Genomic DNA, 18255 nt, shown 5'->3' with positions numbered 1-18255 from the left:
CACGATGCAGGGAAGAGCATTGTGATCATTGCGATCAAGTCGGGAGCATGAGGCTCACAGAGAAGGGCGGTGGGGAGGGAGTGCGGCCGAGACAGCCCCGGGGTGGGGGGCGTGGGAAGTGGGGCGGGGCCATGGGGGAGCCTGCGGAGGGGGATGGGGGAGGGTGTGTAGGTCTCCGCGCAGGAGCACGAGGCCGGCTCCCACCTGTGAGCCTCCATCTTTTCTCGGAGGCTGGACGGAGGGTCCCTGTGCGTGACCAACAATGACCCTGCCAGGCTCCCCTTGGAACCCCCACAGTCTCCCCACCAGGCAGAGGGACCCAGGGAAACACGTGCAGTCCTGCGAGGACCCGGTCCTGCGTCCCACAAGCCGTGTGTCCTGCCACCCCGGCTTTCACCGCTGCGCCACCGCCGAGATTAATAGGCTCCAGAATAGCCTTATTTAAATTCCAATCTCCTTGGCAAGGTTAGCCTGGAACAAGATAAATATGCTTTGTTCTTCAGATCTCAAGTAAAGACTTTTCTTTGAGGATAATATTTCTTTTCAAATGACCAGGATCTGGGGAAAAGTTTTTTTTCTCTCACTCTGACATGGAATGAGCTACACGTGATCTCTTCCAGTTTCACTGGTGACTGAGACGTTACCCGGGTGTTTAGGATGGAGAGTTTCGTAACAGGGTCAGAGACTTGCGGATGTGGAGGGCGAGCATGTTCCCAGTGCGGCTGGGCCTTTGGCGGTGGGTGGAAGGTGCGCGGCCCCCAGACTGGCCAGGAGCCGGGGCACGGGGCCACTCCACAGCCAGGGGTGTCCTTTCGTCGTGCAGTCCTCTCTGCTAGGAACGGCCACAGAAACGTGTCCCACGAGGGTTTCCTTTGGGCTGATGTTACGCAATTCTACCCATACATGCGGTATTTCATAGCCCAAGTTCCCCCATGAAAAGGGCTCATGTTTACAGATACTTCTTTCCCTTGTTTTGTTTTGTTATTGTTTGTTTTTAAACACGTAAATGGCTTATAGAGAAATTCAGTGGAAAGGGGAAAAAATTGTCTCTGGCTTTTACCAGATATTTAATGATTTTGATGCAATTCACACATGTGTTGGAGGATCTAAATTTCCATACATAGTAGTGTCATTTCCCTTTGGGCTTTAAAGCATCCTTTAAAAAAAATTAATTGACACATAATAATTATATATATTTAAGAGGTACAAAGTGATGATTTGAGATATATATATACATTGTGAGATGATTAAATAAACCTGATTAACATATCTATCACCTCACATACTTATTTTTTGTGGTGAGAACATTGGAAGTTTACTCTCTTAGCAATTTTGAAACATACACTACATTATCATTAGCTATAGTAACCACACTGTGCATTAGATCTCAAACACTCCTCTTGTACAGACTTTTCTTAATTCTATCCACTGAATCTCCAGGTTGGAAAATACATACTGATTCTTGAAATGCTACTTCTTATTTTAAAGCTTCTTTATGTAGATCCACAGTAGTTTGTCTGTCTTCGTCTTGCAATCTCATCATGCATTTGTAGGGTACACAAATCCACTTTGGGGGCTCTGCTTGTCTTGTTCACCCCCCATCCCAATACCGGAGCAGGGCTGGACCGCCAGGAGGGGCTCGCTAAGTATTGGTTAAATGAATGATGAGGACGTCTAGCAAAGTAAGTGTAATTAAACCTTTGTTGGTTTGTTTCTTCTTAAGACTCAATTATATTTTCTCAGAGCCTTCATTTGAAACCTGAGTTCTCCCTAGACAGTCAGAATGTACAGTGTCCCTTTATAGATATAAAAATTATAAACTTCCAAAATGATCTAGTTTCCTCATTGCCTTTTTCTAAAGAAGCAGTGTAGAAATTAAAATAAAGATCTTATTTCATTGATAGCTGTTTAATCCAGATGGAAACAACTTTTTGGGGGGATAATGGTGGAGATGACAAGTGAAGAACACATCTCTGCTTTATGCTACTTCCTGTATGTTCCATGCAGTGACAGCTAGTAATTTTTAGAACTCCTTTCAAGGATGCCAATAATTCAGAGAAATGGTACAAAGGATCCAAGAATCTTCGCCAAAGGCAGAACTTCACTAGAAAAATAGTGCCATGCCCTGCTGGGGGACCCTAGCTACATGGGACTTCACAGTGTTGGTTTAGTTTATCCTTTGATTCCATAAACCCATTTGCTTTGAATTTGTGCACAGGAAATAATCACACAAATGCAAAGACAAGACTGTACATAAAAAAGTTCATCTTAGCATAAAGTACAAGAAGGGAAAATTAGAAGCAACCTAACTATCCAAGATCTGGTTATTTTGAAACACAAAATAGAATGCTATTCACCCATAAAAATGTAGATCTATATTTATTAGGCAGGAAAGACATCATGGCATAGTGTTTCAAAATCACACTACAGAACACCATATACAGTACATGTGTTCGTTGTATGCATATATAAGTGTGGAAGCCAGAATTTTGGCTTCTGCTACCCTCTTCTTTGTATAATTCCCTCATCTGAGTGTAGGAGAAATCTGAGGAGGAAGGGCTATCACTCCTGTGATCATGTTACTTTACCTGTCAAGGAGGATTTTGTAGTTGTAATTAAGGTTACTAATCTGTTGCTTTTGAGTTAATTAGATGGGAGATTATCAGGGTGGTTCTTACCTAATCAAATGAGCCCCTTAAATCTGGGTCTAGAGGTTAGAGACAGAGCAAGTCAGGAATTCCAAGCAGCAGAGACTTTCTCCTGCTAGCCTTGAAGAAGATGGAAGCTTCCATGAGTTCTACAGCTGCAAGGAACTGGATTTTTCCAAGAACCTGAATGAGCTTGGTAGAGGACCATGAGCTTCAGATAGGACAATAGTCCCAGCCACCACATGGGTCACAGTCATATGAGACCCTGAGCAGCGAACCCAGCCAGCCCATGCCCAAACTCCTGACCCACAGAAACTGCTTGATGAGAAGTTTGTGCTGTTTTAAGCTGCACAGTTTGTGGCCCTTGACTATACAGCAATAAAAAATGCCCATAATATGCAAAGAGGCATATTAAAGAATGTTTAACGAAATGTTAGGAATGTTTGGAGTAGTTAGAAAGTGGATGATTCTTACTTTGGTATTTTTTCTGCAATTTTTGAAATTTTTTACAATAAACATGAATTAGTTTCCCCCCCAAAACATTCAGAGAACTACTCCCCCCCACCAAAAAAAAAAAAGGTAGAGCACAGTTCAAAATCTGTCCTGGTTCTGGCTCAGGTCACATCTGGAGGGGCAGGAGCACATGGGATGGTGGAGAGCTGGCCGGAGAACACAGCTGAGACCAACGTGGGCTCCGGGCCTCTGTGTGCCATGTGCTCAAAGAAAATACAGTGGTTAATTTAAACAAGGAGTCCTTTACTGCCTTTAACTTGGCTAACTGCTTACACACTCCACAGGGCCATCCCATTTGCAATCTGTCCAGAAAGGTTTCAGAGAAGAAGAGTTCTTAAAAGAGAAGGAAGAGATATGGGCTTGTAATTTTGTTTGTGCAGCTTTATTGGGGCTTAGGGGAGAACACAGATAACATTGAGAGAAAGCCCTGGAGGAGATGTCTTGGACCAACTGCAAATGTAAGCCAAGTTCTTGAAAAAATGGTAGAGGGTGGAAGAAAGGCACTGGTCTATCTTGCAAATCATGCATTCGTAGCATTTAGGTGGAGCCCCACCCCTCTGGTTCTGCTAATACACTCCGAATACAGGCAATGATATTGGTGACAAAAATGACAGCACATCCTAGGATTATTGAACTCTGGCCATTGCAATGGCAGCGGGGAAGGGTCAGGCTGGGAGTTGTTGGAAAGAAGTGGCAGCACTCTGGTGGACTCTGAGGCTTGTCTAAGCAGACATTTGCAGGTGGAAATGAAAGCCTGGACTGAGAAAAAGCTTGTCAGTTAGGAAATACAGTGAAGCAAGAGGACAGAAAGGGATTATTCAGAGGAAGGGAGGCCTGCTGGAGGGTGGAGCTGGGAGCGGGGAGCACTCCACTACGACAGAGCGCAGCTGTTCACTGTTAGGGGCTAGCCGAGTGCTGAAACCAGGTAGGGGCATTTGGGTGCCCACTGGGTCACGTCAATCAGAAACCAGCCGGGTGGAGACCAGGCCAGACTAGTGCCCCTGCCTTCCCTGAGGCTCAGCTACCTTGGTTCCCTCTGGCTGGGAGCTGGCTGGAGGAGCCAGGGCTGGCCAGTCGTGAACGGCCTTGTTTGTATGGCGACGTCGTAGGGAGATAATGGGGGCACCATGGACATCCCAGCTCAGTAAAGGACACTGTTGTAGGAACCAGTCGCCCACCCATAAAAAAGAGAAGTAATGAAGGTATTTGTTCTTGTTTGTCTTATGAAGGCAAAGGGTTCTACGATGCTCATTGAGAAGTTGCAGGTTGGGCACAGTCTGCTGTAGAGCAAGAGACACCAATGGAGGGGGCTGCAGGTCGGGGGTGGACTTGGGGACTGAGTAGCTCCCAATATAAAACCACGAGGTGTATTTATAGTACGGGTGATAGTCAAAATAATTAGTAACTGCTCAGACACAGACACGAGCCAGCTGGATGCTGCAGCCAATAGAAAGGACACTGGCTCTCAATGCGGGTGTGGTCCTACCAAGGCATAGCAGCTAAATCCAGCTCCAGATGTACTCAAGTACATGTACAGCAAAATTAACAAGTCTTCTGGGAGTGTGTCATTCCTGAGCCCTGAGACTACAGCCTTTCCACTCTGTTCTTAAACTTTATAGCAGCTTTGTTAATAGCAATATTTAGAAATTTAAGAGATGTTCATGCAAGTTTCTTTTTTCTCCTCTTTTCATTGCTTCCTCTCTTGTGATTATTTGTTTTTTTTTTTTCAGCGTAGTACCAGCAAATGGAAGAGATGGAGAATGAAACTAAATTTGGCAAAAATAAAATACAAACAAAGAAAAAAAACCCCACAAATAAAGCAAAACTAAATAAGGCAAAAACCCCAATAAAAACGAAAATAAGAAATTCTCAGAAAGTAGATGCCACCCGTCCACATGAACCACATTTGTCATCACTAATTAGCAGAAGGCCCTCTCTGAGCTCTGCTGGGTTCCCTCTGCTGGGTTCATTTTGAAAATGAGACCTCATCCCATTTTACTACTCTCACATAGCGAGAATTGATACCCTTACTGAAAATGAAGAAAAGATTGGTTTTTCAGAATATTTGTCTGTAAAACTAATGTACAAAAAACTTTCTATGATAAATTCTGGCCAAGTTTCTCCATAATTAATGAAGAAGATTTTTTAAAAAATCCAGCCAAGAGGCCCAGTAGGAACCAAAGTTACTGTTTTGCATTATAAAGCTATTTATGAATATGATATCCTAAAAGTTGATAGCTCTTATTTTTATAAAGTTTTTCTAGAGGCTTTATTAATCAGCAAAAGAAATTAAATTACATTCAGTATAGCCTAGGTGGTGCATATTTTATTAGCTTTTGATTATTTGAAAACTAGTAACCTTTGAGTGGTATATTTTATGATTAACCAGAAGATGACATTTTTATATGGAAAATACCTTAGTGTCTTCTATGTGGTTTATTAGATGATTCCCACTTTTTTTCCCATTCTGCCTAATTTCCTGAGAAATAATTATAATGGCCTCTGACTTTTTACCCTCCAAATTCCCTCTTTGTTCAGTGTCAAGTGAGACTTTAGTCAGATAGGGGCCACAGACACTATTTGGAAGTCTTCCAGAACCAGGGGTCGGGTAGAGATATGATAGGAATCAGCAGAGAGTCTTGGGCAGTGATTTCCAACCTTCAAAGAGCAATGCCCCTTTCTAGTGCTTAAACAAATATTTTATAACATCCCTTCACTGTACTGAAAAGAAATCCAAAGATCATTTTCTATATTCATAATTTCTAAAACATCAATATAATGCTCTATAATTTACAGGAGAAATGGAGAAATAAAAGAATATACATAAATGATAAGTATGTCAACAGATATATGTCAGGAAGACTATATTAGATGCCAAAAATAAGGCCGGGCGCGGTGGCTCACGCCTGTAATCCTAGCACTCTGGGAGGCCGAGGCGGGTGGATTGCTCAAGGTCAGGAGTTCGAGACCAGCCTGAGCGAGACCCCGTCTCTACTAAAAATAGAAAGACATTATATGGACAACTAAAAATCTATATAGAAAAAATTAGCCGGGCATAGTGGCGCATGCCTGTAGTCCCAGCTACTCGGGAGGCTGAGGCAGTAGGATCGCTTAAGCCGAGGAGTCTGAGGTTGCTGTGAGCTAAGCTGACGCCACGGCACTCACTCTAGCCTGGGCAACAAAGTGAGACTCTGTCTCAACAAAAAAAAAAAAAAAAAAAAAAAAAAATTAGATGCCAAAAATAGCCCTACAAAATGTAAAACGCCTGAGGGATGTAGTAGACCCCTCCATTTGATGGAAGCATGTGTGTAGTGGCTAAGAGTGGGCTCTGGGAAGTGCTTCCAGAATGGCAGAGTAATAACCTCTGGAAATCTACTCCTTCATAAAGCAATGAGAACACTCACAAAAATGATCAAAACCAACTTTCCCAGAACTCTAGAAATGAACCAAAGACTTGCAACAATCTGGAGAGCATTTGTTTAAGGAAAACAGATGGATCTCACTAAGAACAGTGAACTTCGTAAAGTTTTAACTTGCCTTATTCCCACCCCCTCTCAATAGCTCCATGGCAGTCTTAAAAATCAACAGTCTCAGTAGCTATGAAAATTTGCTGCCTGGAAACCAATGAAGGTGAAAAAATGAGTTTGGAATCCCCCCAAAGCTCCTTTTCCCCAAATTGTCACTATTTAACTTGCCTGGCAGTGCTCTGAAAAGCTCCATTCTCAGGGCTTGTTTTTATTTGACCAGATTCTGAGTTCACTCTGTACAAATAGCTCTATTCATATGGTGTTGTCCAAAACCAATTATAAGCAATTGTTTAATATCACAGGTACTTGAGGGGGCAATACCCCTTAGACTAACAAAAGGCTATGCCCCAAAGAAAGAAAAACCAGGGAATGTAATGTCCATAGGGGGATTTGAAAAACTCTGAAATAGATGGTCACACACACGTGCAGGGCTGTAAGCATGCCCAAGAAAGCCCCAAGAAGGTCCTAATCTCTCATCTTTGATTGAATTTGAGGCTTTGTTCATTCAGAAAGTGAAGGCCATGGCAGAATTGTAAACTGCTTGCTGGAGAATTAAAGACTTTCTCCAACATACACAAACCTCCTTGGCTAAGGCTGGGGCATTTTTGGCTAAAGGTATTTAAGAAGTCTCTGTCTAACTGTTACCTGACCACTAAGCTAACTCAGCATAGACTTCAGTGGCCAAACATGACAAGAAATACAGACTTTACAGAATTAGTACAGGAAATTCACTAAATAAATAAACAGCAGCAGAGGCAATGACAACAATAAAACCACAAGCATCATCGACAGACCCTGGGGAGCAGAAAATCTGATTTTAAGAGTTGCCACATTATATTAGTTACAATGTCCAATTTTCAATAAGAAATTATAAGACACACAAAGAAATGGAAAAGTATAGCTCATACACAGAAATTAAAAAAGCAGCCAAGAAAAATTGTCACTAAGGAAATCAAGACATTGGATTTACTAGACAAAGATGTTAAATCAGGTATTATAAACATGTTCAAAGAACTAAGGGAAGCCATGAGAATAATCTCTCACCAAATAGAGAATATCAATGAAAAAATAGAAATTATGAAGAGGAACCAAATGGAAATTCTGGAGCTGGAAAGTACACTAACTGAAATAAAAAATTCACTAGAGTGTTTGAGCAGTATAGTTAAGCAAGCAGAAAGAGGAAAGAGTCAGTGAGCTTGAAGATAGACCAATTGAAATAATCCCATCTAAATAACAGAGGGAAGAAAATGAACAAAACCCCAGAGACACATGAGATACAAGTATATCAATATATTCATAATGGGAGTCCCAGAAGGAGAGGAAAAGAAGATAAGTAGCAGAAAGAATATTTAAAGAAATAATAGCCAAAAACTTTCTAAATTTGATGAAAGACATTATTATACATATTGAAGATGTTAAAAAACTCCAAGTACAATAAACTCAAAAAGATCTACACTTAGACACATGGTAGCCCACCTGTCAAAAGCTGAAGACAAAGTGAGAGTTTTTAAGACAATGTGAGAAAAGTGATTCATCATGTACAAAGGATCATCCATAAGTTTATTTTAGTTTTCTTTCTTATTTTCTTTCTTATTTTTTCTCTCTTCTCTACTATTTATACTTCACACTATATATAAAAGTTAACTCAAAATGGATCCTAGACCTAGACGTAAGATCTAAAACTGTGAAACTCTTTTAGAAGAAAACAGAGGAGCAAATCTTTGTGACCTTGGATCAGGTTATGGTTTCTTCAGTATGACACCGAAAGTATAAGCAACCAAAGAATAAATAGAAAAATTGGATTTCATAAAAATTAATTAAAATCTTTAGTGCTTCAAAAGACATCATTGAGAAAAGAGAGCCCAAGGATAGGAGAAAATACTTACAAATCACATATATGATAAAGGACTTCCATTCAGAATATATAAAAAACAATTACAATGCAACAACACAAAGGCAGCCTGATTTTAAAATGGACAAGGATTTGAATAACCCTTTTGCCAAAGAAGATACATAAACAAAACCATAAAAAGATGGTTGCCATTATTAGTTTTTGAGGAAATGCAAATTAAACCCACAATGAGATGTCACTTCACACCCACTAAGATGCCTATAATCAATAAACAGAAAATAAAAGCCATTGGCAAGAATATGGAGAAGTCGGAACCCTTGTGTATTGCTTGTGGGAATATTAAATGGAATATAAAATATAGTCTGGACATTCCTCAAAAAATGTTAAACATAGAGTTACCATATAAGTTAGAAATTCCACTCTTATGTATATACCCAAGAGAAATAAAAACATGTGTTCACATAAAAACTTTTATAACAATATTATTTCATAGCAGCATTATTCATAAGAGCCAAAACATCCCAAATGTGCAACTAATGAATGGATAAATAACATTTTGTTTATCCATATAATGAAATATTATTCATCAGTAGAAAGGGATTTGGTACTGATGCACTTAATAACATGGATGAACCTTGAACACATTCTGCTAAATGAAGGAAGCCGGACACAAAAGGTCCCATGTTGTGTGAGTCCATTCATGTGCAATGTCTACAATAAGCAAATCCATAGAGACAGAAAGTGGGCCAGTAGTTGCCAGGGTTGGAGGGATGGAGAGTGACTGCTAACAGGTATAGGGGGATGAAAATGTTCTGTGATTAGATAATAATGATGGTTGCACAATACCGTGAATATATTAAAAACTACTGAATTCTGCACATTAAAAGAGTGAATTTTGTGGTATATGAATGATATTTCAATAAGGATGTTATTAAAAAAAGAGTGGGCTCTAGGGTCAGCCCCCTTGGGTGTATAATTCAGGCTCTGCCACTCACTGACTGGGACCTTGGTTAAATTGCTTTGCCTCAGTTTCTCCATCTATAAACAAGAACAATAATAGTAATTACTTTATGAGACTGTCAAAAGGCTTTAATGAGTTAATACATGTCAGCACTTAGATCAGGGCCTTATACAAAGAAAGTGTTTCATAAATATGAGCTATTTTTATTCTTTGAAGGTGACAAATAACTTTTTCAATTATTTTTTCAACATCCTGGTGTGCATTCAATGTGTATTTTTAGTTCTCTAATGACAGAGCTCATGGTCTGGCTCCAGGTGACTTCCAAAAACCAATTTGGCCAGAAATGTGGTTAATGAGATAATGTTTGAAAAGAAGTATCTTCAAGAGCTGTCTGGAATTGGTAACTTAGATGCATCATAAGATAATTTTATGAACTCTTAAGTAATTTGGCCCATATTCAGAATTTTTCTTCTATAATATTTTAGTTGGAATTCATTTTCAGGTCATTCCATTTCACAGACAGTGATTAAAACTGAAGAGAATTTAACAATATAAAAGTCCAACTAGCTGGATCATACAGAGCATCTAAAATAATGTAAAGGTGGAAGAGTCTGAATTTCAAAAGTGTGTCTATCAGGTGTGAACCACCATGTGAGCACCAACGGTGCAATGAGAGTTAGTGTTGCATGCTGGTTAGGGCAGGTTCCTAGGTGTGAAAGCCGGTTAATTTATGCTCTAAAATTTGAAAGTGCTTTGTTTATAGATTAAGACTACTCATTTCTGCACAGTTTTTTTTTTTTTTCCATTTCTAAATTTTTCCAACTAATACCATTTATTCAGCGCTTGCTCTGTGCCCTGGACAGTCACATGCTGGCAAAACAAACAAAAATAAAATAGATCAGACACTGCTCCCCCCATGTGGGGGTGAATTCTGGTGGGGGCAAACCAAGAGGAGGGCACCCTCTTCCGCCCAGAATCATTCCATCAGACTACTCTGGCTCCAGCAGAAGGACACAGGGTAATGCTTTCATTTAGAAGGAGCAAAACCTCTCATTGAAAAATCTTTCATGATCCTAGTAAGTGCCACCATCTCTGTCTTTTAAAATTGTTTCCATTTCTAGCGTGACCTTTGTATAATGAGGTGATCAAGCTGAGCTCTTCCGAGGCGAGGCCAAGCCGCCACCTTCCCCCCACCCACCCGAGTGAGTCCTCACTCTCCCTCCTCACCGAGCCCTCATATTCCTGCTCTCTATTTGCAGCTAAACACTGAGCAAGCGTCTTCATTAAACTGTCCGCAGTGATTCATAGCTGCCTTCCCCCAGAGGTTACACATAATTCAGAACCCGTCAGAACACTGGGGACAGGCGACCGAAATTGCTCCTTCCAGGATCTGTTACCTTGCTTTGCCCACTTGGAATTTCATTTGCTACCCTGGGGTCCCATTGCTCTGCCCCCATCCCTCCCCTGAGCAGCTAAGGAGCCCAGGCTGAGGCCTCCGTTGGCGTTGACAGTGGGTGCGCTCCGTGCAAAATTGCAGCCCCATGAAGTGAGGCTCTCTCAGGGGAGAAAATCCAGCATGCAGGACACTTAGGGTGGGAAACCAGGAAGTAGGAAAATAAGCAATCTGTCCCTGATGGTCTGTGGTAAGAAGGGGAGAGGTGTCAGAGCAAGGGACGGAATCCAAACTCGTCACTCCCGGCTTTGGAGGCAATGTGCTTCATAAACCTTGCACATTGTCAAGCTCTCCCTCTGACCACCCTCCCGGCTGACTTCTGATTTTGGCACATGGGGGGCTTGGCTGAGTCATGGAGAAGAGGAAAGAGGATGCCCTGGGTCACTGAGACCTAACTGGACAGATCAAGTCATCACTGACTGTGGACCACCACGACCGACGTGTTGAAAAACAGATGGAGGACGAGAGAGAGGGGGCATCTCATGGTCACCTGTTCTTGGGGAGGACAGGGGCCTGAGCCACACGCAAACCAGGAGCGAGGAAGACAGATTGGGTGGGTTTGTTGGGCCAGAGGCTGTGGAGGGAGGTGAGTCTGGGGCTTTGGGGTAGGCCAGTGTCTCCTGAGACCTTTGCTAGGAGATTAACTAAGGCGCGTGTTGGCAGTGACGTTGCAAGGCCCCACCCTCACCTTCCTCACCAGCCCTACAGCTCAGGCAGCCCCTACTACTTACCAGTGGAGTAAGAGCTCCTAGAGCACTGACACAGAGAACGCTTGGCTCCAATACTTCTGCCACTAAGCACCACTAAGGTAAGTGCTCTACCTGGATGACCTCATTTAATTGTTGTAGCCACCCATCAGGAAACAGTAACTAGTAAGATTACCCTCATTCTACTGATGAAGAAACCGAAGTTCAGAGAGGTGAAGTCATTTTCTTAAAGCCACACAGCAAGTAACTGCCCAAGTTGGAGCTTTACATGGGGCTGTGGCTGTGGTGACCACGTACTGGTTGATGTGTCCAAGGACAGCTCCCACCAGCCTCTTCAATCCAGGAGGGTCTTGGGCATACTCTTGGTTTTCAGAAACACCTATGGCTTCTCAGGTGCACCAATGTTTGTACTAGGGAGGCACAAGTTTCTGCTTTTTTAAAAAAATACCCCAAATTGACAGAAATAGCATAATCATCTTAGGACACTGGGCACCCCTCTTTCTCTGACTGCTTTGATGTACTCGGGTTGATGGCAACATATTGCCTCCACGAAAGTCCAGCTGTGTGACTAATAACCAAGGCAATGAGAGCAGCTCACACTCATTAGGCACCTGTTATGTTCTGCTCTGTGCTGAGGGAAGTGGGGAATGTTGTTGTCTCTACTTTAGAGGAGGAAAGAAGCACAGAGAGGTTGTGCCTTGCCCAAGGTCACCTAGCTGGTCAGTGGCAGAGCCAGGCCTTGGCCTCAGACCTGATGGATCCCCTAATCCCCATGCTGCATGGTCTGGGTGTGCCCCGAGTTGGGCTGGCATCAGCCCCTTGGTCAGTCCGCATTTACTGAAAACCTACCACGAGCCAAGCTGGTGGAGGGAAGAGGAGCCCAGGGCAGTGGTCTGCAGGGGAGGGTGGGTGAGGGTCCCAGACCAGGGAGCATGGTCCCAGGTGATGGGATGTTGGCAGAAGGCACTGAAAGAGCAAGGATCTCAGGGACAGCATTCAGAGCAGGGGGCTGGAAGGGGAAGAGGTGACCAGGAGCGAGATCAAGCAGCTGCACAGTTTTGTATCAATTCAGTTTAGGGCTTGAGGGGCTGTTTGTTGGGTGCCCCGCAGGGACTTATGATGGGGAGGAATTTGAATCAAGGAGCAGCGAGGGATAACTTCGAACTGCAGCTTCCTGCAAAGGCACTGGGAATGTGTGTGTGTGTGTATGTGTGTGGAAGAGCTGTGGAGTGGAGAATGCCAAATATTTCTCATTTTGCCATTTTTAACTACCACAGTGGGCTTTTGGGGCAGCTATTTTGGTCTGTTTTTGTCATTCCATATACACACAGGGCTGCTGTACTGCCGCTCCGCAGGCTTAAACGGTTCTTTAAATTTCTGTTCAATTTACAGAGGGGAGGTTCTGTCTTGCCAGCGCTCTCCAGCTTAGCACTCAGCTCATCCCCTTCCAAGGAACTGCACTATTTTTCATTCATTGTAGCACTTTGCCACTAGCTCAGCGATTTCCATCTTTCAATGTTCTCCAGCGAGCATTTACCAGTCCTGGAGTCACGGCTGCTCCTACGACTGTGACCTGCTCCTGCATCACGGGGGAGTTCAGGCACTTCTAACTTTTAATTTTACTTAAAATGAGCTTATAACTTCCCACCATCACCATGTGGATGCTTTGACAACCGACAGTGTTTTAGCTTTATTATTTGTAAAGAGCAACTGTATGAGACACATTTTTGGCTTAGAAATTCTACCTAGTTCAAGGCCTGGCAACAGCTGAAATTATGCCCCAATTTCCTGCCCTATAGACCTTCATAAATACCCTTCCAATCTGGATTCAGGATTTTTACCCCCTTTTTAGTGTTTTTATTTGTAATGAAGAGGGTTCCAAGGAAAAATAAATTTCTTTGGGATCTTAAACTCCGTCTAGCCATCTCATGTTGTAGCCGTTCACGGCAGCGAAAGGACCATGTGGTTGGGATTTGGAAACAATTCCAACTTGCATTTCTATCTCTGGGTGAAAGGGGGGAAACAATCAAGAAGAACCTTCCTCATCCTTACATTCAAAAAGCAATCCTTTTAGGTATTTCCATCATTTGTATCCCCATAATATGCTGAAATAAAAAAAAATAAATAAACAAATCAGAAAAAAAAAGAGCAATCCTATATTGCAGAGGTGAAAAAAAAAAGATTGTATTAATAGCTAAGAGTCAGAAGTGCTTGGGTTTATTCCCAGCTTATCAGATTTGTGACCTTGAGCAAACCTCTCTGGGCCTCAGTTTTCTCATCAGTAAGTGGAGATGTTTAATAGCACCCACCTGATAAAACTGTTGAAAGAATTAGGTAAGATGATGCACACACAGAGACTGGTACATAGTAAATGCTTCATAAACATGAGCTCTACCGCTCTCAGGGCACTGACACAGAGAGCTTGGCTCCAATACTTCTGCCAGTAGCCATAATGTTAACGTGCTAAGGTGAAGAGAACTAGCGTAAGCATATGTATCAGCCAAAACCATGGCCTTTTTTGGTGGTTGGTGTTATAATGGGTGATTGATTTTTATTGCTAAGAACCCAAACTAACTGTTCAGTAACACTTTTAATTCATTAGCTAAAAAAAAAAAAACAAAAAACTTGCCAATCAGATATTTCTGCCTGTGCTATTGAAGGATCTTTAAAATAGAAGGGAAAGAAATATTAGACTGAGCCTGTCTTGTGATCAATGTGTAATGTCACTATAATTTGATATCGGCCAATGCTCTTATAAATCAAACTCACCACACCGAATCCTTGGTGAGCTTGGAATTCACGTTCCCATCTTCTTCCAGGAAGATGTCCATTTGCAAATTGGCATCATTATCATGGGCTGAGAAATAATTGGTAACAATTCTTGCTGGTATTCCAAGGCATCGTAAAACTGCAGGAAACAAGGACAGAACACAACTAAACACATCACCAAAATTTAATAAATACATAGGGAAAAATCCCTTCTCATGTGGGATCTTCTTCTTCACTAACATGGACAGCCCCTTTGGACAAATTGTCTTCTAATGTTCCACACTGAAAAAGGGTGACCTTGCAACCCCATGGGGGCTCTAGAGAGAGATTTTGGTGCAAGAACAGCAGTTGGTGCCAAATGCAGCCAACTGGAATAGAATCCCAATAACAGGGTCCTAATTGTTTAATTTCTAATGATATGATCATAAAATGAATATCATCTTAGTCCAGTGATTGGGCTATGTTCCTGAAAATAAAAATTTTAAAACCCAGCAAAAAAGGAAGTTAGGAATTTAGAGAGCAGGTACTCAGTGGCATTTGCTCTCCTGGCTGGAATTTGCTCTGTGACACTCAGTGGAGGGTGACACCATAGATTCATTTTAATTGTTAGATAATAAATTACCTGGATACATCTCTTGCCATATGTACCTATTGATTAAACTTAATCCAAATGCCCTCACTGGCTCCCCGGACGCCAGACATCAGGGCTCATTGAAAATAATTCAGCTGACAATTTTAAGATTAATGACTTGGCTTGCCTTTTTTTTTTTTTTCTCCTTCAGAATAGTTTAGCATTTTTAACCAAAGACTACCCACCCCCTTCAATAGAACAACCTTGGAAGTCCAAACTTGAGTCTGGTAGAGACTCCAGTGTCTTCCTCCTTACAGGACTGGATCTTAACACCTCAAACAACCATGGCAGCCACCAGGGGCCTCCCTCCCCGCTTCCTCTGTTCACTTGCAGCCCTGTTCACCCTGCTCTTGCCAAGGAAACGATTGCCACTCTCTTTCTGTCTCTGGCCGAATGGTAATTCACACTATTACAAAACAAGAGTTGGTCAAGAGTCCACATTATTCATAATTTTAAGACAGGTGAAGGTTGACTTTGAAGCACCTGTTCCTCCTTCCCCCAAATATCCTGTTCGGGTTTATTCTCTCGGCAACCTCCCCACTGTGCGTTTCTGCCTTTTCCTAATTTACCACCAATGACTGTTTTCAGGCATAGATCCAATAACCCTTTTATAGACGGATGTAAGGTGTTCACTATCTTATCCAATTCTGGGCTGAAGGAATCACACTGGGGCAGTGCCATTGTGGGCCTCAGGAGGACCTGGGTCCTTCCTGGCTTCCTAAAATCATTTCACAAGAGTGGCTGCCTCTGTTGGGCAGCTTCTTCCTGGTCTCAGCTTGGGAGCCTGGAGGGAGGGGACAACCACCACTGTTTAACCCAACACGAAGTTCAGGCTTCTAGCTGGAACTTCAGAGACCAGGGCTTCTAGAAGACTGACACTTTTGGCCTTTATTGCTTCTAGAAAATACATATTCCTTTAGACCTTAGGTATATTTAAATAGCTAAGGAACTAGCCTTATTCAGTTTGATGCCACAGAGAACAAAACTCATGTTTTCTTCCTACTTGGATCACTGACTAAGGCTTAGACTGCTGTAATGTTGAGCTAAAACTGATAGTTTCATAATCATTTTTTAAAATGGTCTTACTCAAGCCTCCAGCCCCTCTTTGGTTTTTTGATTTAAAAAATGCTAACTAGGTAAAACCTTCTTTATTGATGATCAGGCAGAAAGGACACGCCAACTTGAGTTTAATGTTTCTGCAAGGCTGTAGAAATGGCATGTGAACGAAAATCATTACCAAGGATGAAGACATGCTGAAATAAATGTATTTTTTAAAATATTCACTGAATTAATTGCAACATTGTCTGGGCCTGGAGAGGCAAATGCCATTTTGAAAAATGATGCACGAGGCTGCAGAGAATAATTCTGTTCCCGTATGTTTTCCTCTACAGATCGGATGTTGGGTGGATTAAAAACTAGAAGGGAAGCAGGGGAGGTGAGATTGTTCACTACATTCTGATCTCTGATGGCTCAGGGGCACGGGACACATGTGAAAATGGAGCTGAGACCACCTGCCACAATCCCCTCCATAGCTGGGACAAAAATTTAGTAGATATATTTATAAAACTTCTCAACAATACATAAGCAAATAAGCATTTGAACAACTTCTCAATAACAAACCCACAGTATATATCTTTTTTATTATTTATTATTTTAGGTTTTCCTATTTCAATCTTTTACAAATGTGGTTACTGAACAGAAAATGGCTTATCTTCCCCAACATCCTCACGTGGCTCCTGTGACTCTCTGTTTCTCTGGGCGTCGAATGAAGGAGTGTGTGAGAAATAGTCTGTCATTCTTTCTATAAAGATTCTGCAGTCAGAGAGAAACTAGGAGCATATTTGGCCCAGTAGAACTTAATTATGCATTGACTACATCCCAGAATGCTCTCCCATAAATCCTATAGTGCCAACAGGGGCTGCTAAGTCCCTTTGCCAGGTTATAGATAAAATGTTTTGAAGTGAAATTTCCTATACATTAAAAAAAGTCACTCAGTTCGATACTCACATGTGTTAAAGACACCAGCAAAAACCCAGCACTGGCCATAACTGACTGGATTCGCAGAGCTCTTGTATTCCAAGAGAATGTCAACACTTCCGGTCCAGGCTGATGGGGGGACGCCATAGGCATAGATATTGTCCCAGGATCCAACGAGGACACCTTCGTCATCTTTGGCATTAACCTAAATGACACCATGAGAGGTGAAAAGGAAGGAAGTTCATCTAGAAGAGTCCTCTCTCCCCAGACTACGGCATGGGGCAAGCCAAGGCTTTCCTGGTGCCTTCCGTATGTTCTGGGCAGGGAAAACCGTCCCACCTCTGTTCAATTCATTGTTATGTTGTTAAGGAAAATGATGAAAAAAGTAAGTGTGCGAGGGGAGACCAAATAACCAAGACTGCCTCTTAAATAGCATCTTATTGTGTAAGGTGAAGCTGAAGAGCAGGTAGGAAGGGCCGTGACCGCTTCTCCGCAGGATCGGGAGAAAGTACACAGAGGGCACTTGGTTTGAGCTGGAATATTGCTGGGGAATGACATGAGGAAGAAGACCTGCAAAAGAACGAACTTAAGGAGGGATCTTGCCTTGGTGGAAGGAAAACTCAAAACTGACAACTGAGAAAGTAGAGGTCTAATGGTTTTTGACTTTTATTTTGAATGGACTCTAATAAATTGAAAAAGTGAACAGACGCTGTCGTCGGAAACATTAAGAGTTAGTAAGAAAACAGATTCCCCTAGGAACCTTACAGAGTTGGTTTTTTAAAAAATATTTCACTTAAGCACTCTATGCTTGTTTAAGGTGATTAAAGTTTTATAGTTTTGTTAAAAGGTATTTCCATTTACATAAAGGGCCTGGGATGTTATGGTTTAAATACGGAGGAAACTTAGCAGTGCAAAGTAATCTTGAATATTTGGGAAAAACTTGCTGTGCCTTCAGACTATACCCATCTAGTAGCAGAAGACCTAAAATACAGGAGCAAAGACCTTTTATCTTTAGACAATAAAGCAAAGGCCAAGAAGTAACAGTTTTGAGGCATCCTGTCAGCTTTTTCTGAGTACTGCTGAATCTACGTCTCTCTAACTTTCACCACCTTTAAATATAGTCAGAAGAGTCTAGGTGGGCAGCAGTAGAAGTTTTTCCAAAAACTAGCACCACTTCAACAATTTTAATAGTTGATATGACAGTTATTTAGAGCCTT

General features: G+C 42.0%; 1 protein-coding gene across 1 annotated transcript in view; it reads right to left on the bottom strand.

Moving 5' to 3' along the window:
• Positions 1–18255, bottom strand: part of F13A1 (coagulation factor XIII A chain) — a 153945-nt gene that overhangs the window by 47838 nt on the left and 87852 nt on the right. Inside the window, exons 7-8 of the mRNA XM_069493144.1 lie at positions 17069–17243; positions 14431–14569 (exon numbers count right to left, since the gene is read on the bottom strand). Coding sequence (XP_069349245.1) covers positions 14431–14569; positions 17069–17243 — 314 coding nt within the window. The remainder of the gene's footprint in view (positions 1–14430; positions 14570–17068; positions 17244–18255) is intronic.

The sequence above is a fragment of the Eulemur rufifrons genome, chromosome 18 (assembly GCF_041146395.1).
Source record: "Eulemur rufifrons isolate Redbay chromosome 18, OSU_ERuf_1, whole genome shotgun sequence".
In the NCBI taxonomy this organism is placed as follows: domain Eukaryota; kingdom Metazoa; phylum Chordata; class Mammalia; order Primates; family Lemuridae; genus Eulemur; species Eulemur rufifrons.
This window is presented reverse-complemented; position numbering and strand designations above follow the sequence as displayed.